The 27,942-nt window shown below is 41.4% G+C and overlaps 2 protein-coding genes across 6 annotated transcripts in view; both read right to left on the reverse strand.

The window, feature by feature from the left end:
* LOC129496601 (protein O-glucosyltransferase 3) overlaps positions 1–23,720 on the reverse strand; it is a 117,419-nt gene extending 93,699 nt beyond the window's left edge. For 3 of the 5 annotated variants that reach the window (XM_055304710.1, XM_055304709.1, XM_055304708.1), the window contains exon 1: positions 3,757–5,351. In XM_055304710.1, the coding sequence (XP_055160685.1) occupies positions 3,757–4,145 (389 nt within the window). In that variant the 5' untranslated portion in view covers positions 4,146–5,351. Of the gene's footprint in view, positions 1–3,756; positions 5,352–23,686 lie in introns of those variants that run through there. The other 2 variants (XM_055304716.1, XM_055304711.1) reach the window with 2 other exon arrangements.
* CUNH11orf65 (chromosome unknown C11orf65 homolog) overlaps positions 1–23,722 on the reverse strand; it is a 177,098-nt gene extending 153,376 nt beyond the window's left edge. Inside the window, exon 1 of the mRNA XM_055304720.1 lies at positions 23,687–23,722. The gene's annotated coding sequence lies outside the window, so the exon portion shown is untranslated. The remainder of the gene's footprint in view (positions 1–23,686) is intronic.
* Between the last annotated feature and the right edge of the window lie 4,220 nt (positions 23,723–27,942).

Here is a 27,942-nt window from a genome sequence, read left to right on the forward strand (position 1 = left end):
TCTCTGGGCATCTCTGGATCTGCATGACACTGTAGTTCAATGTTTCTAACTATACAACAGTTCTTAAATATGTTGTAAGACATTCAAGTCTATCATAGATGTAACTAAATTCTTCAGTTGTCCCCCAACCAGCAAACTTTCCAAACTTCTCCTTTTGGTCTTTTAATATTCTAGCCAAGACATCTTGAGGGACGCCTGGATGGCTCAGTGGTTGAGCATCTGCCTTTGGCTCAGGTTGTGATTCCGGGGTCCTGGGATCAAGTCCTAAATGAAGCTCCCCACAGGGAGCCTGCTTCTCTCTCTGCATGTATCTCTATGTCTCTCATGAATAAATAAAGTCTTTTAAAAAAGAAAGACAGGGGATCCCTGGGTGGCACAGCGGTTTGGCGCCTGCCTTTGGCCCAGGGCGTGATCCTGGAGACCCGGGATCGAATCCCAGGTCGGGCTCCCGGTGCATGGAGCCTGCTTCTCCCTCTGCCTGTGTCTCTGCCTCTCTTTCTCTCTGTGTGACTATCATAAATAAATAAAAGAAAAAAAATTTAAAAAAGAAAGACATCGGGCAGCCCGGGTGGCCCAGGGCGTGATCCTGGAAATCCAGGATCGAGTCCCATGTTGGGCTCCCTGCATGGAGCCTGCTTCTCCCTCTGCCTGTGTCTCTGCCTCTCTCTCTCTGTGTCTCTCATGAATAAATAAAATCTTTAAAAAAAAAAAAAGACATCTTGAGAATATTTCTAAAGTACTCCACCTCCCCACCCGATTTTCTATAGTTTGCATTAGGCTACTTCACTTTTATGAAAGACCTACATTAATACCTGTTTTTGCCAAAAAATTAAACCTGAAAAAGATTTTGCTTTTATGAAAAAAGGTGAAAAGCAAAAAAAAAAAAAAAAAAAAAAAGAATTTAGCATATGTTTTGCAGGAGGCAGCACATACCCCAAGCAGCCAGAGTGGCACTGCCAAGCTCCTTCCTGGAGGAGCTATACTCAGCATCTCAGCACCAAGATGCTGTCAGTTTTTTTTAGTGGTTTAATTTTTTTTTAACTTTTTAAAAGATTTTATTTATTTCCTGGGAGAGAGAAATCTCTTTAAAAAGAGAGAGCAGGGGAGCAGCAGAGGGAGGAGAGAATCTCCAGCCGACTCCACACTGAGTACATAGCCCATTGTGGGACTCCATCTGATGACCCTGAGATCAAGACCTAAGCCCAAATCAAGAGCCCACCCAGTGAATGACTCAGGGACCCTAAGCCACAGTAGTTTTGAACTGTGTTTGTAGACATTTGTGCTTTATCTTGATTTATTTTGTGCATGATTTATCAAGATGTGTCCTACGGTTTCAGAAAAGCCTAAGAGTTTATTTTTGGTGTTTGGGAGTGCTCAAAAACTTTTCCATATAAATGCATGGTAATTGCTTCTTTGCTTTATACCATCTGAACTTTTGAAGCTTTCAAAGGAAATGCTCTATTTTTGGATAACAGGGCAAACCTGCACAGCAAAAAGACCTCCCAGTCTCTCACACAAGCCTGTTGTACTGTCTCCTAAATAATGCTCCTGGATGATAAGCCACGTGTTCTGATTTTGATTTGGAAAATATGATCACACATATCAAGAAAATGAGCAGAAGCAGCCAAGTTGACATGTTATCTCAGGCCTTCTCCTCATGCCATTATCTGCTAAAACCTATGCACAATGCACGTCAGCTGGTACACCAAAAAACGCCAGGGAGATGGCTATCCTGTGATGGGTGTCTGACAGTGGGATTCAGGAATTAACCAGAGGGAAAGAAAGTATTAGAAATAATAAATAATTGCCTTGAGCATTTGGCCCAAGTGTCCACTGTCCTTAAATGATTTTTATATTTTAATGGTGATGTTTTTTAAATTATTAGAGTGATTACTTTTAACAGTTTAATAGTTAGCAGGATTGATTTTGTCTTAGCATTATGCCTTTTTCTGTTCATGCCCCAGTTAGGATGAGTGCAGTGAAATCAGAAAGGGTGTTTCAGCCTTCCTTTTACGGCCCAGCTCGATGACCTTGCACCTAGCTGTAGTTCTAGTTCCCCCTAAAGGCGGTTCCCCAGGAAACACAACCGGAGCACCGGGTCAGATAGAAGTCAAAATTCTCTTGAATGAAAATCAAACTAAATAATCTTATTATTTCTAGAACCACAGTTCGTGAGACGCCACGCCGATGATAACATCTTAAGTGGAAGCTTTCTTCCCTCCTGTTATTTCCTAATTCTCCCCTAATTTCCCCAAATACATATGGACTGGATCACTTAAGGAGACCCATTCTCTCTAGAGACAATAAACACTTTCAAAGACATACACTGAGAGCCACTAGTTCCTTAGTCCTTTTGGAAAACGTGTTGAAAACAAACTACATACTAAAGTTCTCCTCCTCAAGGCTGGGTGTGCCTGTGTGTAGGGCACGTGTGGATGTGTGGTTACCTGCACGTGGATGTGAGTGGGTGTGGACATACTGTGCTCACACAGGTAGGAAATGATGGAGCCTACTTTTTGAAAAGCAAGAGTATGATGGTGTGAAATACACATCCCCACACTTCAAATCTTCATTTCTCCCCGTAAGAGCTGTATCTGCTGGAGATGAGGGAAGATGGGACTTTGAGCTCAGGGTATTCTAATCACTTCTATAAAGACTAACTAGGATTTCCTATGTGAAGAGTATTTTGGGACGGTTTTTTTTTGGGGGGGGGGTGCCGAGGTGGGCAGTAGAATCTTTGAAAGGAAGTGGAAACCTAGAACCGACATCACCAAGAAGTTGCAAGCAAAATGGCTTTCTAAATTCCAATTAAGGACACACTTTTTGGTCTAAGTGATGCCCCGAATTCCTTCCACAGTCAGCTGGAGAAGGCCTTGAACGGGTCTATTCTAGACTTGGTGAGAAAGTCCTTGTATTCATTCCAGGGCCTATCCCACACTTTCCCAGGAGAAAAACTGGTTAATTGACATCCCAGGCAATCACCGGCCCGTATGCGTCTCTGGTGTCCAATCCCTCCCCTGCAGCCCTGTACAGTGAGGCCAAGGGTGAGATTTCGCAGCAGCTGCTCCCCACGCAAGGAGACCCCCCCCCATTCGAGTCCCAGTCCCAGGCCGGTTCTCTCCACACAAGGCAAGATCCTGAAGGCCCGGCCTTGGGGCTCCATTCCTCCCGGGACGCCCGCACGTGGGGTGCAGAGAGGTGTTTCCGGGGGGAGGGCGCACCGCCGGGGGGGGGGGGGGACCTTTGCACGAAGGCACAAGGGTGCGCGCCGCCCCCGCCTCATTGCGCCCGCCGGGCCTGGCCGGGTGGCCGCCTGGAGAGAGCGCCGGGCCCCTGCGCCGATCGCCGGGCTCGCGGACTGGACCCCGCGTCCCCGACCCCTCGGCCCGTCGCCGCCCACGTATCCTGGACCCACGCAACGGGGCCCCCGCGGCCCACTGCCCCGGGCGCAGCAGCTCGGCGGCGCCGGCGCACACAGGACCGCTCGCAAGCACCTGCCAGCCCCGCGGGGGGCAGCGCGGCCCCCGCCCTCCCTGCGGGACCGACGCCCGCCGGCCAGCGCGTCCGGGACGCCGCGCGTGGGCCGGGCACCAGCCAAGCGCCCGCGGCCCCCAGGGGAGGAACCGAGCGCCCTTTCCCCGCGGCTGCGGCTGCGGCTGCGGCTGCGGCTGCGGCTGCGGCGCCGTCCCAGGCCCGACAGGTGCGCGGCCCGGAGTTCGCGCCTCCCGCGGCCCAGAGGAAGGAGCGGCGCGGTACCTGATCCTGTCCTTCTCTGCCCTCTGGAGCTCCTCATTTCTTTCCAGCACCTGGAGGATCTTCCTGGCCTCTTCGTCGTTTAAGAAACTGAAATCAAACCCCTGAGGAACCTTCGTCATGTTCTCTCCTGCGTGGGAATTATTACACTTAAGCTCCCCGGCGCCGCCCGTTACGAGGACATTTTTCAAGGTAAAGGAGACCAGTTTCAGGAACTTGGTCCCACGGCCAATAAGAAGCCCGCCCCTTTGAAAATCCAAAACCCAGAACTTAGGGAACAGCCCACACCTGCAGGGCTCATTTCGACAACACCTTAATGACTGTTTCTGCCAACCCAGACCCAACCCAGATGCAAAATGAATGGCTAAACCGACGCAGGGAACCAATCCCATTCCGAAGGGGCGGGTCCTTCCTCGTCTGCTCCTCCCCGCTCCTCTCCGCGCGGATCCGACGTGTTAAAGTTAACAATCCCGCTTATTTCCGCACCTAAGTGAGGCCTGAGTTTAGGGATACCAATGCAGTATTTGCTTTCGCCGCTGCTCTTTGCTCTCAGAACTCCAGCCGGTCTAGTGGAAGGGGTGAAGAGGAGTGAGACCCACAACGAATCCTCCTTTTCAGTAAAGAGCCCATGGGAAGTGGAGTTGCAGTAGGAGCTTTAGATCTGGCACAAGAGTTACCCTGCTTGAAACACCCAGGAGGGCTGAGCTTGATGCACAGGTGACTGTGGGACCTGACCAGGCGAGGGGCTAAACTTAGTGTATCCTTGGGGATGGGTTCTTTGCCACGCCTCCCATCCCCCCAAGGCCTCCAGTTCATCCCACTACAAAAGTCATTATTGAGCTTTAGGTGAAAAAAAAAACAAACCCAAAACTTTTAAAAACCACAAAATGGTTTACAGTATCTTAGGAGAAGACAGCCCAGGGGCAAGGGATGATGAAAATCACCTGTTTGTAGCTTTCTGTAAGAACTGATAATCTTCCTCATAATATCAGAGAAGTAATTCGAGTGCCACTTGCAAACACCTAATCCTCTGACTAAAGCAAAATGTAATCCTGCGAAACCACAGAAATAGCTTTCCTAGAAAGTTATTATTGTGAGATATGATGGAAGTTTCTAAATGTGTCTTATACATACATTTAAAAAAGTATTGTAGCCGGGGCACTGGGGCGCAGGAATGCCTGGCTCCAGGGGTCGCAAACAGCCCAGATGTGGCCACTAGCCGCTGACAAATTCCAAAGGCAGAGAAACGAAAAAATGGATTTATTTTGGTTAGGCCAAGACAGGGAAGATGGTGCGCTAGCATCTCAAAAGACTGCCTCCAAGGTATTGAAAATATTTCCAGGTTTAGATGAGAAAAATATGGAACTAAGATCAGTGGGTACATGCAGGTGGGCAGTAAAGGTCAGGACGGTCACGGCCTTGGGATCAGTCAGGTCCTCAAGGCTCAAGAGAGTAGTTTTGTCCCATCAGGGATGCTTTGCCCTCAGAGAAATTTAGAAAGTCCAGACACTACAGATGGATGGCACCCAGGATCCAGTGCCCAGTGCTGCATAGGGCTCCCTGCAGGAAGCCTGCTTCTCCCTCTGCCTATGTCTCTGTGTCTCTGATGAATAAATAAATAAAATATTTTTTTAAAGTAAAGTGCACTTGCACATGTATCATCTCCTTTCATGGCAAATAAACCCAATAAAGATTTTTGTATCTGTAACAAAAACATAATGTCAAAAATGACTATTTACATTTTGGTCTCTGGGTTCTCTACTCACTTTGATCATTGTTATTTAAGACATGCCTAGGCAGGTAACCATTTGAATAGTAACCTTCTGTGGGTGGCTGTTTGTTATTTCTCTGAAGCAGGAACCAATTCGGTTTGCCAGTGTTGTACAATACATGGAACTCCTTTTAAAATAGTCTCTGTGTTAATAATGGTGGATTAGGAGTGTGGCTTATATATGATGTCCATTTTTCTACTTATTAACATGTTCATTTCTTCCACACACATATGGAACTTCTTCATGTGAGTAGGCTTTTATTGTGTTCCTGGTGTATCAGTGAATTGATTTCAACTACCATGTTCTGGTGCCTACTGTATGAGGGCATTGTATGCTGTGAAGAAGATACTCCTTGTCTTTGGAAAGTTTATAATACAGTGGGGGAGATGACACAGAAAAAGAACTACATGACAAAGGCCAACATAATAAATGTATCAAGAAAGTTCTATGAGACCACAGAAAGAAGTTAGTTCCAACTGAGTGGATCAGGGAGAGGACATGGTATTTGGGTTGTCACATGAAAGGTCAGATTTCAATAGGAAGAAGTTGAAGGTTGTGGGAGGAGATGTGTGTCTATTTAGGCCAGGGAAACAGTACACCAAGTAGGAGAAGTACGCTCTAGGAATCTGCTCATAATCCCTCAACTCCTCTGACTAATGGCCAAAGTGAGCAAAATTTTGGGAGCTAGAAAATCTTCAGGGATATTTTCAAGGATATATTCATGGGTATATTCAGGGATTAGTAAATGATCTGTTTTGGCTTGAATAGGCATTCACAATAAGGGCAATATTGGAGGTACAATAATAAAGAGATTGAAAAACATTGGGCTAGCTCATAGGATTTATAAAAAGAGTACATAAGGCTGTGGGGCACCTGGGTGGTTCAGCAGTTGAGCATCTGCCTTTGGCTCAGGGTGTGATCCTGGGGTCCTGGGATCAAGTCCCACATCGGGCCCCCACAGGAAGCCTGCTTCTCCTTCTGCCTGTGTCTCTGCCTCTCTCTCTCTGTGTCTATCATGAATAAATAAAATCATATATATATATAGCTGTGACATGACAATGAATGCCATGCCCAGGAACCTGAACTCTATTGTGTAGGTGATGAGAAGTCAAGAAAGGATTTTTTTTTGTTTTGTTTTTTTAATTTTGTTTGTTTTATTTATTTGAGAGAGAGAGAGAGCTTGAGCAGGGGTGTGCGGGGAGAGGCAAAGGGAGAAGCAGACTCCCCACTGAGCAGAAAGCCTGATTCCCAGCTCAAACCCAGGACCCTGGTATCATGACCTGAGCTGAAGACAGATGCTTAACCTAGTGAGCTGCCCAAGCACCCCCAAGATAGGTTTTGAGGATGACGATGGTAGAGCTGAAACTGAACACTGGGGAGATTACTCTGGTAGCAGCAGATGAAGAAGTGTAGAGTGAGGATTGTGGCAAGGACCCCATGGTGCTGGATCACTGATGCAGGAGAAAAGGGGGGAGAGAAACTGAATCAAAGCAGCGGACATGGAAATACAAGAGGAGTGGAATCCAAAGACATTGAGTGGGGGCACCTGGCTCGGTCAGTAAAGTGTGTAACTCTTTTTTTTTTTTTAAGATTTTATTTGTTTATTCATGAGACACTGAGAGAGAGGCAGAAACATAGACAGAGGGAGAAGCAGGCTCCCTGAGGGGAGAGCAATGCAGGACTTGATCCCAGGACCCCAGGATCATGACCTGAGCCAATGGCAGATGCTCAACCCCTTAGCCACCCAGGTCTCCAGTATGTAACTCTTGATCTTGGGGTTGTTTGAGCCCCACGTTGGGTATAGAGATTACTTAAAAACAAAATCTTAAAAAAAAAAGACATTGTACTTGGAAACTCATTGGATATGAAGATTAAGAAAGAAGGAATCACAAAGATGATGTAAGATTTCAAGAGAAGTGTCTGAAAGGAGAGTAGTCTCTTTGATGATAGGAGAAGCATGTTTGTAAAAATATCAGTTTAGTTTTAAACATAAAGAGTTTAAAGTAACCTGCAATTTGTCCACACAGGAAAAAAATTTGGGACTGGGAGTTCTTGAAAAAGGGATGGAGAAGTAGATTTGGAAGTCATCTGCTCAGATATGATTGACAAAATCCTGTGGCCAAATAAGATGGCCATAGCAAAGGGAAGACAGAGAAGAAAGGCTGAGGTCAGAACTTGAGTGACCACATCGGACATGAGCATCAAGACAGGCTTCTGCCCAGGACTGCAGCACAGTGGGACATGCTATTGGGGATTTTCTATACTGACATTCTATTTGAAACATCTGCAAGACATTAGGGGTCACCCTGGAACCAGACAGGTGGTTTCTGTAGGGCTAGAAACCCAGTGCTTTTGGAGTAAAATTCATTTTCAAAGGATTATTTCATGAGCTCATTCTCTCAGCAACAAGCACCCATTTTCAATCTTAGTATTGGTAACCCTGGCAACCTCCCACCCCATCCCACCTTGCAACTGGAGAGATAACTCATCAGTTTGGTTTTTAATAGCAACATCTGGATAGGTAGCAATAATCTTCAGAAATCTGTTTTCTCTGTGACATTTCTGTTCATGTCTTTTGCCCATTTCATGATTGGATTGTTTGTTTCTTTGCTGTTGAGTTTAATAAGTTCTTTATAGATCTTGGAAACTAGCCCTTTATCTGATACGTCATTTGCAAATATCTTCTCCCATTCTGTAGGTTGTCTTTTAGTTTTGTTGACTGTATCCTTTGCTGTGCAAAAGCTTCTTATCTTGATGAAGTCCCAATAGTTCATTTTTGCTTTTGTTTCTTTTGTTTTCGTGGATGTATCTTGCAAGAAGTTACTGTGGCCAAGTTCAAAAAGGGTGTTGCCTGTGTTCTCCTCTAGGATTTTGATGGAATCTTGTCTCACATTTAGATCTTTCATCCATTTTGAGTTTATCTTTGTGTATGGTGCAAGAGAGTGGTCTAGTATCATTCTTCTGCACGTGGATGTCCAGTTTTCCCAGCACCATTTATTGAAGAGACTGTCTTTCTTCCAGTGGATCATCTTTCCTCCTTTATCGAATATTAGTTGACCATAAAGTTCAGGGTCCACTTCTGGGTTCTCTATTTCCATTGATCTATGTGTCTGTTTTTGTGCCAGTACCACACTGTCTTGATGACCACAACTTTGTAGTACAACCTGAAATCTGGCATTGTGATGCCCCCAGATATGGTTTTCTTTTTTAAAATTCCCCTGGCTATTCGGGGTCTTTTCTGATTCCACACAAATCTTAAAATAATTTGTTCTAACTCTCTGAAGAAAGTCCATGGTACTTTGATAGGGATTGCATTAAACGTGTAAATTGCCCTGGGTAACATTGACATTTTCACAATATTAATTCTTCCAATCCATGAGCATGGAATATTTTTCCATCTCTTTGTGTCTTCCTCAATTTCTTTCAGAAGTGTTCTGTAGTTTTTAGGGTATAGATCCTTTACCTCTTTGGTTAGGTTTATTCCTAGGTATCTTATGCTTTTGTGTACAATTGTAAATGGGATTGACTCCTTAATTTCTCTTTCTTCAGTCTCATTGTTAGTGTATAGAAATGCCATTGATTTCTGGGCATTGATTTTGTATCCTGCCACGCTACCAAACTGCTGTATGAGTTCTAGCAATCTTGGGGTGGAGGCTTTTGGGTTTTCTATGTAGAGTATCATGTCATCGGCGAAGAGGGAGAGTTTGACTTCTTCTTTGCCAATTTGAATGCCTTTAATGTCTTTTTGTTGTCTGATTGCTGAGGCTAGGACTTCCAGTACTATGTTGAATAGCAGTGGTGAGAGTGGACATCCCTGTCTTGTTCCTGATCTTAGGGGAAAGGCTCCCAGTGCTTCCCCATTGAGAATGATATTTGCTGTGGGCTTTTCGTAGATGGCTTTTAAGATGTTGAGGAATATTCCCTCTACCCCTACGCTCTGAAGAGTTTTGATCAGGAATGGATGCTGTATTTTGTCAAATGCTTTCTCTGCATCTAATGAGAGGATCATATGGTTCTTGGTTTTTCTCTTGCCGATATGATGAATCACATTGATTGTTTTACATAGACATAGACATGGCCAACATGCACATGAGAAAATTCTCTGCATCACTTGCCATCAGGGAAATACAAATCAAAACCACAATGAGATACCACCTCACACCAGTGAGAAGGGGGAACATTAACAAGGCAGGAAACCACAAATGTTGGGGAGGATGTGGAGAAAAGGGAACCCTCTTACACTGTTGGTGGGAATGTGAACTGGTGCAGCCACTCTGGAAAACTGTGTGGAGGTTCCTCAAAGAATTAAAAATAGACCTGCCCTACGACCCAGCAATTGCACTGTTAGGGATTTACCCCGAAGATTCAGATGCAATGAAACGCCGGGGCACCTGCACCCCGATGTTTCTAGCAGCCATGTCCACAATAGCCAAACTGTGGAAGGAGCCTCGGTGCCCATCGAAAGATGAATGGATAAAGAAGATGTGGTTTATGTATACAATGGAATATTACTCAGCCATTAGAAACAACAAATACCCACCATTTGCTTCAACGTGGATGGAACTGGAGGGTATTATGCTGAGTGAAGTAAGTCAATCGGAGAAGGACAAACAGTGTATGTTCTCACTCATTTGGGGAATATGAATAATAGTGAAGGGGAATATAAGGGAAGGGAGAAGAAATGTGTGGGAGATATCAGAAAGGGACACAGAACATAAAGACTTCTAACTCTGGGAAATGAACTAGGGGTGGTGGAAGGGGAGGAGGGTGGGGGGTGGGGGTGAATGGGTGACGGGCACGGAGGGGGACACTTGACGGGATGAGCACTGGGTGTTATTCTGTATGTTGGTAAATTGAACACCAATGAAAAATAAATTTATTAAAAAAAAAAGAAAAAAGAAATCTGTTTTCTCCAGTCTGATGGCCACATCTCCAGAAGGCTCAGTTGTTTTTCTTCCCTAACAGTTGATGTAGCCAAGAGAACTGCTGATCACAAAGTAGACTGAATGTCTGAATGGTTGTCACCTGAAGTCACCTATGACTTGGGGAGGCCATTGAAAATCATCTCTGTAGAGCAGGGATCGGTTTCCCACAGAGGTATCTATCTGCTCTTACCACAGCAGGCTATGGGGTGAGTTTGGGTGCTAGCTTTCAGTTAGACAAGCAAATACAAGTCAGCTTGAATGTAAGAGGTTGGTAACAGGCTTTTATTAGTAAACAAAGGATGTGAAACTCTGAGAAGGGAGTGCCCACAGTTGTTCCTTTCCATTCTCACTATTCTAATTGTTCAATAAAGAGCTTTGCAAATTCAGGTAGAAAACCTTTATTTTATTTTATTTTTTTTTGGTTACCACTGAGGCTTCAGATCTGAACCCACAATGATCAGCAGATTCACCTCCCTGAACATTAGTTGTTTTGTTTGTTTTTGTTTTTCTACAAAAGCAAGGATAGCAGTAGAACCAACTTTGTAAGATTATTATAGAAATTCACTGAGATGACATACATCATACAGGTAACAAGGTCAGTGCTCAGTAAATAGTAGCTATTAATAATACTATTTACACACAGAGCAGTTTTAAAAGTAACATTTTCTTTGACTACAGAAGTATGACTTTACTCAGGTTTGGGAATAACTGAAAAATAAAATGCAAGAGTCAAACAGATGGAAATAAGAATCTCAGCTTTGGGGTGGCTGGGTGGCTCAGTTGGTTGAGTGTCTGACTCTTGATTTCGGCTCAGGTCCTGATCTCAGGGTCCTGAGATCAAGCCCTGCATTGGACTCTGGGCTCAGTGGAGAGTCTGCTTGAGATTCTGTCTCCTTCTCTTTCTGCCCCTACCCCTGCCTGTGCATGCGCACATTCTCTCTCTCTCAAATAAGTAAATAAATAAAATCTTAAAACAAAACAAAACAAAACCTCAGCTTTATTACTGGTAAATTAACAGAAAAATATAATTGTAGAGTTTATTCCAGAAATGTGAAAATATTTTAATATTGACATGTTTTCAAAAGAAGAACATCACATCATTAAAGCTTTTTGATGAAATTTGAGACCACCTTTGGATAGAACCAAATTAAGTTAAATTTTTGGCCCTAATATTTTAGAATTAGAAGCATATTTCCTTGGTATGGGAAGGAATGTCTGTGCCTGGCAATTTCAATATCATAATTAGTGGTAAATCAATTAAGTGGAAACAAATCAAAGACACCTGTTATTTCCTGTGTTATATAACATTGTTCCGGTAGTTCTACTTGGTACAATAAAGGAAGAAGAGTAATGAGTATAACACTCAGAAAAGAAAAAAACTGACCATAGATGATGATTTTTCTCCTTACAAAAATCCCAAGGAAATCCATCTAAAAACTGCTAGAACTAAAAGGAGAACGCAGATGACTGTACTGATTCATTCCACAGATGTTTATGGAATGTCTAGTATGTGTTTGACAGTGCTTTAGATACCACATATACAGTGTTAGGATAAAATGTTGGCCTTCAAGAACATTACATTCTAATGGGCAGAGGGAAAAAAATAATAAACAAGTTAACATAAATTTAGAGTGTGATAGGTGAACCAAAATAATAGGGTGGTGGATGGGAAGGGTGGAGGGGGTCATGGCTCTGGCAAAGGCTTGAGTGAGTGCTATGTGAGCTGAAACCTGAGATCTCAGAAGCCAGACAGGGGAAGAACTAGGAAAATAAATATACATATGTCCTCAAAGGAACTTAAATTTGAAAAAAAAAATGGTTAAAATGTAGACTTACCTATTTACAAAATGTTTTGAACCTACCTCATCTTTGGGCAAGAAATAATCCCCTAAGTTCCCTGCCCCAGGCAGTGCGGCTCTATGGCTAAGAGCACTTAGTATTTGCTCAGCCTGCTGTGTGTCCAGCCGCATGCCAGATGCTGGAAACACAGAGGTACAAAGACAAACAAGGTCTCAGTCCTCATGGAGTTTGCGTTCCTGGAGACAGTATATAAGTAAATAAATAAAAGATTTACCAACTATGATAAGTGCTATGAAAAACATTAACCAGAGTGATGTGAGGGAGAGCAACTTTGGGGAGGAGCGGACTACCTTCCATGGAGCAGTTGAGATGGCCACCCTGAACATTGATGTGTAATTGGAGATCTGAAGGGTATCATGAATCCACCCTTGGTAAGAGCCATGGGAAGGGCTTTCCAAGCAGAGGCAAGTGCAAAATGTTGAGGCAGGAGAGATATTGACAGCCTGGGGTGATATCTCTGGACATCATGGTAAATGGGAGTGTAGGGAGGAGAGGGAAAGTTGGAGAGATAGACATGGGCCTGATAATATAAGCAAGTCAGGTTACGGCAATGGACTTTAGATCTCATTCAAAGAACATGGGCTGGGAGTCAGGAGTCCTTGGTTCCAACTCTGTTTACATTATCTGTGAAGTAAGAGTAGTAATTGTACCCACTTCACAAGGTTGTGGAATTAAATGTGATAAAGCATGTAAAGTGCTTAGCACACAGTAAGCTCTAATGAAATAATGTGGGAGACAGAGACAGGGAGAGGCCGAGACAGAGACAGACAGGCAGGTGGGTGGTTGGATTCTATTGTTTCCTCCTCATACCTGGCCAGCTTCAGGATAAGAAGAGATTTCCAGATACTATCTCTCCTCTCTGCTTTCAGGATGGAGGAAATCTTACCTGTGGGCAGAACTCACCTCAAATCATTTGAGATATAAGGATTAAAATTGTTTTGAATTGGAAATATAGCATGATGATACCAAAGTACTTAAAAAGAAAAAAGATATTTATAATCCTACTACAAGGGGTATTTTTTCATGTTTGCATGTCTTCCTAAAGTTCTTGCCTGTGTGTGTGTGTGTGTGTGTGTATAGAGTTCATAACTCTGTGTGTGTGTATCTATCTTATATATATATATTTATAACTCAATTGCAGTCAGTGTACATTTTGATAAAGGCTTTTAATATTGTTACTGAAAGATCTCTGTAGAAGATGATTTCACAATCTAGTGGAATCAAAAAACAATTGTGAATATTCTTTGTGAACTTTAAAGTGTTTTACAGAAAAAAATTATTAATGTTTCTGCAATACTTCAGTAATCTCAGTAATCAGTTCTGGCAGGCAGTTTACAGTACTCATTCTTTGGAAATTTTTACATTTTTGCCTACCTCCACTGTGGCTGCTTTTCCTTTCACAAGAAAGTACCCTTCCATTAACAATTCCTGAGTACACATTGAGGGACATCTGGAAAATAAATATTTTTCATTTGTTGTTGGGAAATCTTCTCACCAGTAGAGGAAGCAGGGTAAGTGAGATGATTATGGGATGGATGCTTTGATAACTACTGCCAGCTCTGGGGGAAAGCATGCTATCCCAACTCTCAGTAGATTTAGTTTTACTTGATTTTTTAAAGAAGATTTTATTTATTTATTTATTTGAGAGATGGAGCAAGCAAGAATGAGAGTACAAGTAGGGGTGGTGGGGGCAGGAGACAGAGGGAGAGGGAGAAGCAGACTCTTGTCTGAGCAGGGAGCCAAATGCAGGGCTTGATTCCAGTACCCTGAAACCATGACCTGAGCTGAAGGCGAATGCTTAACCAACTGAGCCACCCAGGTGCTTCTTTATTTTATTTTTTTAAGGTTTTTAAAAATTTATTTGAGAGAGGGAGAGAGAGCAGGGGTGGAGGGACAGAAGAGAGAGAGAGAGAGAAACCCAAGCAGACTCTATGCTGAACACAGAACCGGACATGGGGCCAGGCATGGGGTTTGATCCCAAGACCCCAAGACCATGACCTCTGAGACCAGACCTGAGCCAAAATCAAGAGTCAGGTGTTCAACCAGTTTCACCACCCATGCACCCCTCTCAGTAGATCTTAAAAAATTCTCAGTGACTCACTTCTTCAAAATCATAGGCTTGTATTTGTTTGCTTCTGTAGTACTAATCTATCAAACTTGATTTTACTCTTCGAGTCCAGGAGATTGCTATCTGGGGAACACGGGGAAAAAGAGGAGGTGAGAAGAGAAGACCCATTCTTATATGTTCCCTGCTATACTGCATGGAGAGGTGGGGGAAAGTGGGATAGGAAGAGTGAGAAATATGAAGAATCCCGAACCCCACCCCGGAGACTGCCCACCCCCACCCCCAGGGCTGCGCCCTCTGCCCTTAGCCCCCCGGGCCCAGGGACCACAGTGGCTGGACCAACCCAGGACCGGGGCGCCTGGGCCTCTCCCGGTTCCCCGCTGTTGGGGGAAAGATGGGGCTTCCCCTCACCACACCTGTGGCTATTCCCACATCCCCTTGAGTATCCCAGGAAAAATAAAACGGCAGAACTGAAAAAAAAAAAAAAAAAAGAAGGAATGAGAAAAAAAAAAGGAAACGTGAGGGAAGATTCTAAAAGATTTATTTATTTATTCATTCATGATAGACATATATATAGAGAGAGGCAGAGACACAGGCAGAGGGAGAAGCAGGCTCCACGCAGGGAGCCCGACGCAGGACCCGATCCTGGGACTCCAAGATCACGCCCCAGGCCAAAGGCAGGCGCCGAACCGCTGAGCCACCCAGGGATTCCCCGGGAAGATTCTAATACAGACGACTGATCTTGGTGTCTTCCAAGCTTCAAAGAAATGTCTATCAGAATGAAATAATTGATATCGAAAATTACATTTTCCTTTCCCCAGCGACTGGTGCATAACAGCCTCTTTACAACCTCTAATTAAGTGGACCATTATGCTTAATTAATATATCACTTATATCGAATCAAATGTTGACTCAGACCAAACTGGAAGTTTTTTTCAAAATCTATACATTTTATGGAACAGAATTGAAAACCCACAAATAAGTCCACAATTATATGGTCAATTAATCTTGGACAAAAGAGGAATGAATATCCGATGGATGAGATAGCTTCTTCAATGAATGGTGTTGGGAAAACTGGACAGCAACATGCAAAAGAATGAAACTGGACCACTTTCTTAAACCATACACAAAAATAAACTCAAAATGAATTAAAGACCTAAGTGTGAGACTTAAAACCATAAATGTTGGTTGTAGAAAGATCCTTCTAGGTATGTCTCCTGAGGCAAGGGAAACAAGAGCAAAAAAAAAAAAAACCTGTTGGGACTAAATCAAAATAAAAAGCTTCTGCACAGCAAAGGAAACAATCAACAAAACTAAAGACAACTTACTGAATGGGAGAAGATATTTGCAAATGACATATCCATTAAAGGGTCAACATAAAGAACTTCTACAACTGAACACCCAAAAAATGAATGACCTAATTAAAAAATGAGTAGAAGACATTTCTCCAAAGAAGACATCCAGATGGCCAACAGACAGGTGAAAAGATGCTCAACATCACTCATCATCAGGGAAATGCATATCAAAACCACAATTAGATCTCACTTTACATCTGTCAGAATGGCTAAAACAAAAAAACACAAGAAACAACAAGTGATGGAATGGATGTGGAGAAAAGGGAACCCTCATGTACTAGTGATGGGAATGCAAACTGCTGAACTCACTGAAAACAGTCTGGAGGTTCTTCAAGAAGCTAAAAATAGAATTACCTTATGATCCAGTAATTGCAAGACTGAGTATTTACTCCCAAAATACAAAAACACAATTCAAAGGGATACATGCATCTCTATGTTTATAACAAGATTATTTACAATACCTGAAGTATGGAAGCAGCTCAAGTGTCCATTGATAGATGATGTCCATATTATATATATATATATATATATATATATAATATAAATATATACATTTTTACATATGAATAATTGACTATTACTCAGACATATAAAGGAACAAAATATTGCCGTTTGCAATGACATGGATGGACCTAGAGGGTATTATGCTAAGTGAAATAAGTCAGAGAAAGACAAATACCATATGATATCACTCATATGCGGAATTTAAAAACCAAAGCTAATTTATTTATTACTAATTTATTAGTAATAAATAAATTAGTGCTAATTTATTTATTACTCCCAGGAATAAATAAATAAAAATCTTTTAAAAAATTTAAACTCAATTTTAAAAAATATGTGCATTTAAAGAATTCATTCATATATTTGGAAGTTTTTCTTTTTGATGAGAAAAACCTGTATTTTTTTTTTTAAAAAACCTGTATTTTTTTAAAGATTTTATTTATTTATTCATGAGATACACAGAGAGAGAGAGAGAGGCATAGACACAGGCAGAGGGAGAAGCAGGCTCCACGCAGGAAGCCCAATGCGGGACTCGATCCGGGGACTCCAGGATCATGCCTCCCGCCAAAGGCAGGCGATAAACCGCTGAGCACCCAGGGATCCCAAAAACCCTGTATTCTAAACTAGATACAATTGTCATCTTATTTATGTGACTAGCTCAGTACCAAGATTGCAATTCTTTAAAACTTGTGATACAAGCAGGCAAATTTCCATTAAATAGATTTTGATAATTTCTTATTCCTAAATTCATTAACTAGAACCAACCTAGTGTCTGACTGGAAGAGTTGGTGCAGAGCTAACTAATCGAGTCTTCCCTAACTTAACCTCTGTAACTTAATTTGGGTGTATTCTAAGTACCTTTTGGTTCTTTATTGCCTTTCCTAGTCATTTGTTCTAATTTATGCGGCATACTTCAAACAGGGCCTACACCACAGAAATTTCAGGACTTGAGCCTTTACCTTTGCCATGGTAACTGATTCTTTTCCTTGGTTATATTTGCTACTTTGCACATCAGAGATTTGCTGTTTCTATAAACTGAATATTTATGCCACCACAATCCTAGTATTGAAACCTAATCTTCAATGTGATGGTTTTGGGAAATGGGGCCTTAGGGAGGTTATTAGGCCATGAGGATGGAGCCCTCGAGAATGGGATTAGTGCTCCAGGAAAGAGACCCCAGGGAGGTCCCTAGGCCCTTCCATCTTGTGAGGACAGCGAGAAGACGGCTGTCTATAAACTAGGAAGTGTTTCTCACCAGACACTGAATCTGCTGACACTTGATCACCCAGCCTCCAGGACTGTGAGAAATAAATTTCTTGTTTATAGACCACCTAGTCTATGGTATCTTGTTTTAGCAGCCTAAACACACTGAGACAATTGTCAAGTGCCATGTTGGATGACAAGAACAATATTATCAAGTGACTTTGTACAGGGCAATGACCTGTAAGCTTCTAAATATGAGCAGTTGAAAGAACACAGAAAATCATTGCTGTGCATTCAGAAACATGCTAAATCTTCTAGTTTGTGGATGAGAAAGAATGCCATAGTGTGGCTTCCTGCAATTAACAAAATATTCCTCCTGAAGGTAAAAATATGCCATATTTGCTTGTTGCCTCTAAGTTAGAATGTCTAACATAAGTATGATTGAGCAGAAATCAATATTTTCTTGGAATGGAGTACTTGTAGCTCTTGTTAAAACTTATTAAACTAATTATTGCGTAGATGAAAATACATCAGTGCTTTAATTAACACTGTAATACGAATAATCACATGATGACCTGTATCTTATTAGACATTCTTCTAGTCAAGGGGTTTACTGAAATAGACGATTTGAAACAATGAATAGCATACTTCAACTAATTGCATGGGAAATAAAATGTGCTTAACATATGAAGAAATGCAAACTAGAATAGTATCCTCTGGATTGACTAAGAAATGGTCATGTAAATTTATGACCACACGAGGAGCAATCCAAGCTTATAAACAACAATTTATATAATGACAGATGCCCTTCTACCTCTGGGTCCTTTTAAAAAAACCTTAAGTACTGAAATTCAATCAATACTTTTTTTCTCAACGCTGTTTCCCCAAGATATAAAGAGTTCTCATAATTTTAAATCTTTAAAAATGATAAATAGCAAAAGCTATGGAAACTTTATCTTTTTGCCAGAACTGTAAATACTTGAATAGAAATGATGGATTATTTACATCTCTTTCCTATATTTTTTTAAGGCTGGTCTAACTGCCATGACACAGTAACGATTTATTTAGCTTCTTGTCATGGCTTATCAAATTGCTCACTTGAAATATTATTCCTTGTATCCTGTATCCATTTCTAATGCATGCAGCCACACGTTCATTCTGGGTTATTTCATTAATTTGCTGAAGGTTATTTTTATTCATTCATTCAGTCAGTTATTCAACGAAATTTATATTGTGTATTGTGCTAGGCACTGTTCTTTACCTTTCTATTCTAGTTTCCCTTTTTAATTTCATTTCCTCCAAATTCCTCACATGGTCCTTGTAAGTAGTTATTTTCCCCCACATCCTACACCTCTTTTTTTTTTTTAAGGATTCCATTTATTTATTCATGAGACACACACACACACACACACACAGACAGAGGCAGAGACATAGGCAGAGGGAGAAGCAGGCTCCCCATGGGGAGCCTGATGTAGGACTCCATCCCAGGACCCCGGGATCATGCCCTGAGCCAAAAGCAGACAGTCAACCACTGAGCCACCCAGGCATCCCTCCTACATCTCTTTTTGAAAAGTGTCTTCTATGGAGAGTTATATTACCCAGCAATTTTCCAGAAAGGCAAACTACCTGGGCTAGACAACTTTTCTTTTGTGTAACTTACTGTCTTCTTTGAATTCCCACTTCACCAAAACTGTCTTTAACATCATAAGGTGAGTTATAAGATCTCAGTAGGATGAGAAAAGAACAGAGAAATCCAATGCCTACTACAAATACTGTACAAATCCTATAATTTCCTAGGTTGGTTTAAAAATTATAGTTCCAAAACTAGACAGAGGTGGTAGGTGAACAAGTGTGTACCAAATGCTACTGAATCACTTGCTTTAAAATAGTTAATGTTATGTTATATGAATTTCACCTCAAAAATTTTTTTAAATTGTCAATGTTGACTAAATTATAAACTTCCCTTCTTCACTCCAGTAGCAAGGGAATATTCCAAATATAAACTCAGTGCATCAAACATAACGTGGGTTGTTAATTCAATCTTCTCAAACCATGAAGCTAAAGTTTAGTCCAGCAGGACAGCCTTAAGTCTAAGGAGCTGTGAACCGTCACATGGCACAGCCACCCTGTTCTGATTTATGGCCTGTTTGTTCCTCATGACTCTGATTGCTGGAACAAATACCTTCGCCTGTGGCTGAAGAGAACACTTCCTAATAACCTCTAATAACCCTCAGGGGCAAGGCTTTCTTATGGATGAAGCTGGAAAAAAGAAAGTCTGCTTCTAGAAGTAGCAGGTACAGATTTCAGAGATTTAGGGGAAAAGATGACTGGAATTCTAGAATATAGATATCCAGAGGCACAACAAGCCTGGAGGCTCAAGGCTATTATCCCCAAGTAAACACATATTTGAGATCTATCTAGTGGTCCAGGACAGAAAAGATGTTTGGATGGCAGCTGATCTATTTTAGAGTAATTTTTGGAGGTATGTACTGATTTTTGCCTAGTTGGCAGAAGGACTGAATGCTTTTGTTGATGAAAGAGAACCTATTTTCCTTTCAATTCATTCTTTCCTTATTACTCTACACAATTTTTTGGTATTTTCTGTATTTATTTTATGTATATTATTATTACAATTAGAACTTAGAAATCTGATTTTCCTGCTGAGGAGATTGGGACCCCAGTCTCTTTTCCACAAGCAAGTGTCGTGGTTTTTATAGATGAGAAGATGGGATGGCTAATATCCAAAAGATGATTTTTAAAGAATAGGATACCCACCAAAGGCAGCCAGAAAAGTGATCTGGAGGTGGATGTGGAGGCCAAAGAGAATGCTACTACCTGAGGGTCCTGAGACCCCAGGGTCAATGAGAAGAAAGCAACTCAAGAAATGGCTACCATCTTTGGTCAAGAAGAAAATTTGGGTTATGAAGACAAAATCAGTTTTTGGATAAAGGGGGAAGGAACATTAAACAAAAGTCTGTAATAGTATATAAAATTTGGGTAAAGAATGAAATCTTGCCATTTGCAATGACATGGTTGGAGCTAGAGAATATAATGCTAAGTGAAATAAGTCAAGAGAAAGACAAATACCATGTGATTTCACTCATATGTGGAATTTACGGAATGAAACAGTTGAACATGGAGGGAGGGAGGAGAAGGGAGGAAAATCAGAAAACAGATTCTTAACTATAGAGGACAATCTGAGGGTTGCTGGAGGGGAGGTAGATGTGAGGAAAGGGTTAAATGGGGGATGGGCAGTAATGAGGGGACTTGCTGGGATGAGCACCAGGTATTAAATGTAAGTGATGGATCACTAAATTCTACCCCTGAAACTAGTATTACACTATATGTTAAATAAATGGAATTTAAGTAAAAACTTGGGGGAAAAAAGAAAATTTTGGTAAAGTTACTAAGGATTTCATAAGTCATTGAGTAAATACATTAGAGAAATAAGGCTGAGTTATCCGGAACTGAGTGGGATGGGACTGCCTTGGAAGAGAATGGGAACAAAGAAGAGGTCAGTGGCCAAGAAGGACATTTCCAAGAAAAAAATTACAGGGATGAGAGTGGAGTTTCAGGAGGTAGAAACAAGTTTCTGAGACAAGAGTATCAAACCATCATCCCCAAAGTGCCAGGGTGTGATAGTGGAGCACCCTAATAGGGCATTTCAAGGTGGAGACCTTTCACTGCTAGTAAATCATAGCTGTCATTACTTTCTTTCTTTCTCTTGAAGATTTTATTTGTTTATTTGACAGAGAGAGAAAGAGGGAGACTGAGAGAGCATAAGCAGGGGGAGCAGAGACAGAGGGAGAAGGAGAAGCAGGCTCCCTGCTTAGCCTGATGATCCTGGGGTCCTAGGATCAAGTCCTACATCAGCCTAAGCAGGGATCATGATGCCAGTCTCAATCCCAGGATCCTGGGATCATGACCTGAGCCAAAGGCAGATGCTTAACCAACTGAGCCACCCAGGCACCCCTCTTTTTTAAAAGATTTATTTATTAGAGGGGGGACAGAGGGAAAGAATCTCAAGCAGACTCCTTGCTGAGCTTGGAACCATACCTGGGCTCTGTCCCATAACCCTGAGATCATGACCTGGGCTGAAATCAAGAGTTGGATGCTCATCTGATTGAGCCACTCAGGCACCCCTTAGCTGTCCTTTCTAAAATGAATTGATCATGAAAGCAGTGACTCTGCTCCTTGGGTTCCTCTCTTCCTGAAAAGACTCAGTGTCTGATCTGCACTAACCTGATGTTTATAGAGAAGGAAATGGAAAATATCTGCCTACGTAGAGCATAGAAGGAAATGTTATTTCTATAAAAATTAACTGCATGGTGTATCAGAGCAGTGGTTCTCAATCGAGGGTGATTTTGGTACCCCCAGGGACACTTGGCAAAGCCTGGAGATGTTTTTCATAGTCACAACTAGGGTGAATGGGTGCTATTGACATCTATTGCAGGGGCCGCAGATGCTGTTCTACCAGGTATAGACCAGCTCCCCACAAAGAATTATCTGGTCTAAAATGTCAATAGTGCCGAGGTCAAGAAATCCTGTATCACAGTGCTCTGGATTGAGAGTCCTGGCTTCTGAGATATATGCTCTACTCGTTGGTAATTTTGTGTCCTTTGAAAAGCTTCTCAGCTTCTCTAATGGATCTCAATTGATAAGGCTGCTTGCCCTGACCCCTGTATAGTGGACATACATGATGACGAATCATTCTAAACAGCGGGTAGAGAAACACAAATGTAATAATTTACCATCAGAGACAGTGACTGTCACTCCCTTCTGTTCCCATTCTATGTGGCTGGCCCCTCTTAGATCTGAGAACCCCCGCCTTAGGGGACTGCAGGGCCCCTGTACTGACCTCCCAACCTCCAATTTAAGCAACTTCTAGTCCATTTTTGGAAACTGAAATTAGACTTGTTTTCCTGAAATATTACTTTTGGCATCTAACTTTCTCTGATCAGGATACTGTGAGCTATCAACATCACCTTCTATACCAATCCTCAATCTGCCTGCCTCCCAAAACCCATCCCGATCTGACCCTGCTATCCCTTGGCACCCACTCTGTTCAGTTGGGTTGCTAGTAGTCTCATCTTTCTTCAGACTCATCCCCATTGCCTCATGCTTCCTCATCTGCTCCACTGTACTTATGTACAACCTGCCCATTCTGACGCTGGGCTTCACTTTACTTCCTTTGTTCTTATTCTCACCCACCTATCCTTCTCTTCCAAAAGCTTTCTGATCTGTTAATCAGTCTCACACCACTAAGATCCAAATTATTCACTTTTTAAAATATACTTTTGTTTTGGACTCTCTAGTGAGACTGTAAACTTCTCTATTTTAAGCTGCTGGAAGACAAGAGTTTAATACTAAAGATTCACTTTGCATGAGAAAACTTTCTCAAGCTCTCCCTGTGTGACTCATCCCAGCCTGATGACAACCCTCCCCCTAAGTCTCACTCTACCCATACAGACCTTTATCACAGAACCTAGAATTAATTCTTCCTACCACTTTTTGTTTACATGCCTCTCTGCCCTGGCTAGATGGTATACAGGAATCATATCTTAATTATTTTTATTGTACTAAACACATACATTCTACCCCATGTTCAATTTTTCTATACCATGCATTGTCTTTTAAAATGTATAAATCATTGAAAGCATTTCCATTTACCCTCACACACTATGAGGATCATATATGATGGGCTTCTCATTAGCCCTCTGAGTCATCAAATTGACATTCAAGAGAAATAGGAGAGAGTAGGAGGTCTAAACATACAGGCTTGTCCCCAGAAATACTTTGAAATATGAATCTGAGAATGAACAGAATCTGTTCCAGACCATAAACTAATACAACATAAATATAAAACATTACTAATGAAAATATCACAATCCAACAAAATATTTCAGATAAAGAGAAGAAGAAATTTATTTGTTTCTTCCCTTTATTATCAGCTTTTCTCTCACATGCCTTGAAGAGCTAGAAGAACAGAAAGATAGAAAAAAAGAATTCTAAAATTTCTACTCAATATTAACACTGGGAAGGAGAAGTATTTTTAAAACTTGCTTAGGCCTATATTTATTAAGTATTGTGCAGTGTTTCGTGTGGGGAGGATATGAAGCCAACTGGAAAAGACTCCATCCTAATTTTTTCTCATTCCATGCATAAAATACCCTTCAAATAAAACATTCTTGCATTAACACATGACTATCAGAGCATCAAACAATTGGAAACCATGTCAATGCTGGTACTTACATCTGGGCAGCTGGAAATGATGGTGTGACTGGCATGGTGGCTCTAGAACGTATTAACAATTGTCTTTGTTTTGTTTGGCTCATATATATGTTCTTCTAATTTGCATGCGTAATTACCTAAATGCCAAGCAATTATCCACTTTCCTCACCCCGTGATTTATGCATGTGAACAATCCCTCCCCTTCACTAATTTTTCATGCCTCCGCCCAGTTTCATCAGACAAGATGCCATGTGTCTGCCAATCGCCTTCTCTTAGATCAAATCTAGGGACATTTCTGTAGCCCTGGGACTGTCGTACTATTTTTTGGAGTTCTTCCCCATGCACCAATTCTTTAAGTCTTATTTTCATCCAAGAAACTTATGTACTGGCATTTCTGGCAAACCACTCATTTCTAATTGGTCTAAGTACATTCTTGTATTTTATCTCTTTTATAAGCTAGTACTTCTCAAAAGATTATCTGAAGGTCAGAATCAGCTGGATTATTTGTTAAAAATGCAAATTTCTGAGCCCATTCAGACCCATAGAATCAGAATCACTGGTGGTAATCTGTAGTCTGCATTTTTTATTTGGTATTTTTATTATTTTTTTAAAGATTGTATTTATTTATTCATGAGAGACACAGAGAGAGAGAAAGAGAAAGGCAGAGACACAGGCAGAGGGAGAAGCAGGCTCCATGCAAGGAGCCCTATGTGAGACTCGATCCTGGGACCCTGGGATCATGACCTGAGCCAAAGACAGACGCTCAACCACTGAGCCACCTGGGCATCCCAAGTATTTTTAATTTTGATTGTGATTAAATACACAGAAAATTTACCATCATAACCATTTTTAAATGTATGGTTCAGTAGCATCAAGTATATGCATTGCTTGTAGCCATCACCACCATCTATTTTCAGAAGTACTTTCATTTTGCAAATGAAACTCTATACCAAGAAGTACAGTAACTCTCCATTTCCTGCCAACTCCAACCCCTGCGATCACCATTTTACTTTCTGTTTCTGGAATTGGACTACTTTAGGTACCTCATATAAGTGGAATAATAGAGTACTTGTCTTTTTGTGACTAGCTTATTTCATTTAGTACATCTGCAAGATTCATCCTTGTGTAACAGATGTCAGAATTTCCTCCTTACTAAAGGCTGAATAATATTCCATTGGATGTATATAAGGAATCCCCATTTTTAACAAGCACTGTGAGGAAATACACACACTACAGTTTGCAACTACCACTGAGTTTTCTGGTGTTCAAATTTTACTTTCCCAAAGCACAGATTTGTAAGGTTCTGCTAATTGTCTCACAACAATGAGGTTCAAAAGAAAGGTGCTTCACAATTACTGAATTTTCAAAATGAACATTCAGGAGAAGCTAGTAATACTCTGGGAATAGAGGAAGCTTCAAATAACACCACTGTTAAACTCAGTTTTTCCTTTTCACGCTGGTGAATTCACATTTGCTGCGTACAGAAGGAAGGGGTCCTCCAGGCTTTTCTGCAGCTCCTTTCCAGCCGGCTAGGAGAATTGGACTGATACCAATCTTTGATGTTATGGGAAAGATCTCAGGCAGAGATGGCAAAGACTTCTGTTTTAGAGGGCTGCTCCCTGCAGGCCAAAGTTTCATGTTCAGTGTCAGAGAGAGAGAGAATAATCAGCAAGCCCAGAGCTGAAGGTTGAAACACTGTCCCTGAGAATTATTCTTGCATGAATTAATCTTCCAAACTCAGACTCCTTTTGGGTTCTTGATATCTCAGAACAAAACATAAACTTTGATTTGTTAATATTATCCTATGTAAGTGGTTCTTATCCAGAGGCAATTTTGCCTCCCAGGAACATTGGGATAGTCTGGAGACATTTTTGAAAGTTAGGACTCAGGAACAGGGATAGGGCACCGGTTTGGGGGCGGGGGGTTGCTACTGGCAACTAATGGATGGAAACCAGTGATGCTGCTAAATATCCTACAATACACAGGACTCCCCCCGAAACAAAGAATTATTTGGCTCAAAATGTCAGTAGAGCCAGATTGAAAGCTTTGTCCTATTTGATATTGTCCTGCCCTGGTCATTCTCTGTTCCACCTACCCTCTGCCTCTCTACCCTTTGCTGGTTTTCTCTTAACATTTCTATCACAAACAGGTTCTTGGTTTGAGTAATTTGCCCTGGTCCAGCTTTTATGGCAAATTATAGAGCTTATAAGAGAATGTGTGATTTCCTGAGCAGCTAGGGTATAAGAGAGGCTCATTTTTGCACTGTTGCTTTAATCCTCTGCAGAAACTCTCAGAAGGATTTGTTTCTCTTCCGTACTTTTTTTTTTTTTAAGACTTATTTATTTATACATGCAAGCGACCTGGAGGGGCAGAAGGAGAGGAAGAGAGAGAGTCTCCAGTGGACTCCCCACTGAGCACGGAGCCCAACCCTGAGATCATGACCCAGCAAAAATCAAGAGTCGTCCACTTAACCAACTGAGCCACCCAGGTGCCTCCTTTTTTCCCTTTATTTAGATTAACTTGATCTTTGGGCCTCTCATTGAAGAAGTAAGATAATAAAGCTCAGTGTCATCACAGTCCTTTGGCTCTAGCCTTTAAAAAATCCCAAGTAATTCTTATGGTTACTTTTCATTTACCCTTGAAAGAAGTTTTGATATTTTTATTGATATGCCCCCTGCCATTTGTCTGAAGAGAATTTCTAAATGGAAACTTGAAATGGATCATAGGGTGGTGGTAGGGGATGAGTGAGTGGTGCCCTAGAGACCAGGGAGTTGGAGAGTGATAAGAAGAAAGAGGATCATACTCCAGTGACTTTACCATGCCTTTGTGAGATCACAGGATTTTTGTTGTTTTGTTTCTGGAGGGAGGGAATAAGAGACTGGAATTAACACTCAATTGGCAATATTTGCTTCAGACTCACAAAGTCCATCGTGTGCGAAATGCCAATCCTCAAATAGGACGGTATAATCTCTAAGGTTTTGAAAAATCAAATTCAGTATTTCTGACCATCCCAGGAATATGGTTGAGGAGTCACAGACCAGAGGAGGTGCATTTTCTCACTTCCCTGGAATAGAATGTCTACCATTTATTTATGTTATTATCCTTATTAATCATTTTCATGCATTTTCTTTTTTTTAATTTTTTTTAAACTTTTTTATTTATTTATGATAGTCACAGAGAGAGAGAGAGAGAGAGAGAGAGAGACGCAGAGACATAGGCAGAGGGAGAAGCAGGCTCCATGCACCGGGAGCCCGATGTGGGATTCGATCCTGGATCTCCAGGATCGCGCCCTGGGCCAAAGGCAGGCGCCAAACCGCTGCGCCACCCAGGGATCCCTCATGCATTTTCTTATTAATGCTCACAGTAGTTCTATGAGAATTAAGTCATTTCCAAATCTCACAATTCTAAGATGTCCATTTTTTCACATTTTGCATTCTTGAAATCAGGATGCACCATACAATGTCTTATAGTTACTGTGAGAAAGACAGAGTACATGAAACCAGTTGTCATTGCCTGCTTGTGAGCAACCTGGATTTTTACTCCTGGTGGCACAAAAATGGAAGCAGCAAAGCACGACTTGGAAGAAAATTCTAGGAACAACAGTAGAGACAGCTTCTTAAAAAAGAAATATCATCAGTACTCTTGATGGCATAGAGACCAATATTACGTTGAAAAAATGGGGACATGGATGATTCTGACTCAAAAGTAATTCAGAAAGATCTCACTATGTAAAATTTGAGAAAGACATCAAATAGTCTATTTTGCTAAGTTTTTCTTTTTATTTATGTTTCAGGAGTACATGTGGATGAACTCTGACTATATTTAAAGGATCTTTTTAAACAAATATGAAATAAAAATTCTGCATTGTAAGGAAGTATTGCTTCTAATTGGCAGTGTTTTCTTTTCCTACTTATATGTGGAAGAACAATGAGTCTCACAATACACAGAATATTAGATTTCCATGAAATGTGATAAAATCCTTTTCCTGTCCACAAGGAAAAAGAGTCTTAATAATATTAAGACTCTTGCCTAGAGTCACACAACTAATAAGTGGCAGAACTAGGATGTGACCCTAGCTGTCATTTATTCCAAAGTCTTTCCTTATTTCCCACTGCATTGTCTTGCTCCTCTACAAAATCTTTCTTTTTTTTAAGATTTTATTTATTTATTCATGTGAGACAGAGAGAGAGAGAGAGAGAGAGAGTGAGAGAGAGAGAGAGAGAGACAGAGACACAGGCAGAGGGAGAAGCAGGCTCCATGCAGGGAGTCTGACCTGG

This window comes from Nyctereutes procyonoides, unplaced genomic scaffold (genome assembly GCF_905146905.1).
Source record: "Nyctereutes procyonoides isolate TBG_1078 unplaced genomic scaffold, NYPRO_anot_genome, whole genome shotgun sequence".
Taxonomy (NCBI): domain Eukaryota; kingdom Metazoa; phylum Chordata; class Mammalia; order Carnivora; family Canidae; genus Nyctereutes; species Nyctereutes procyonoides.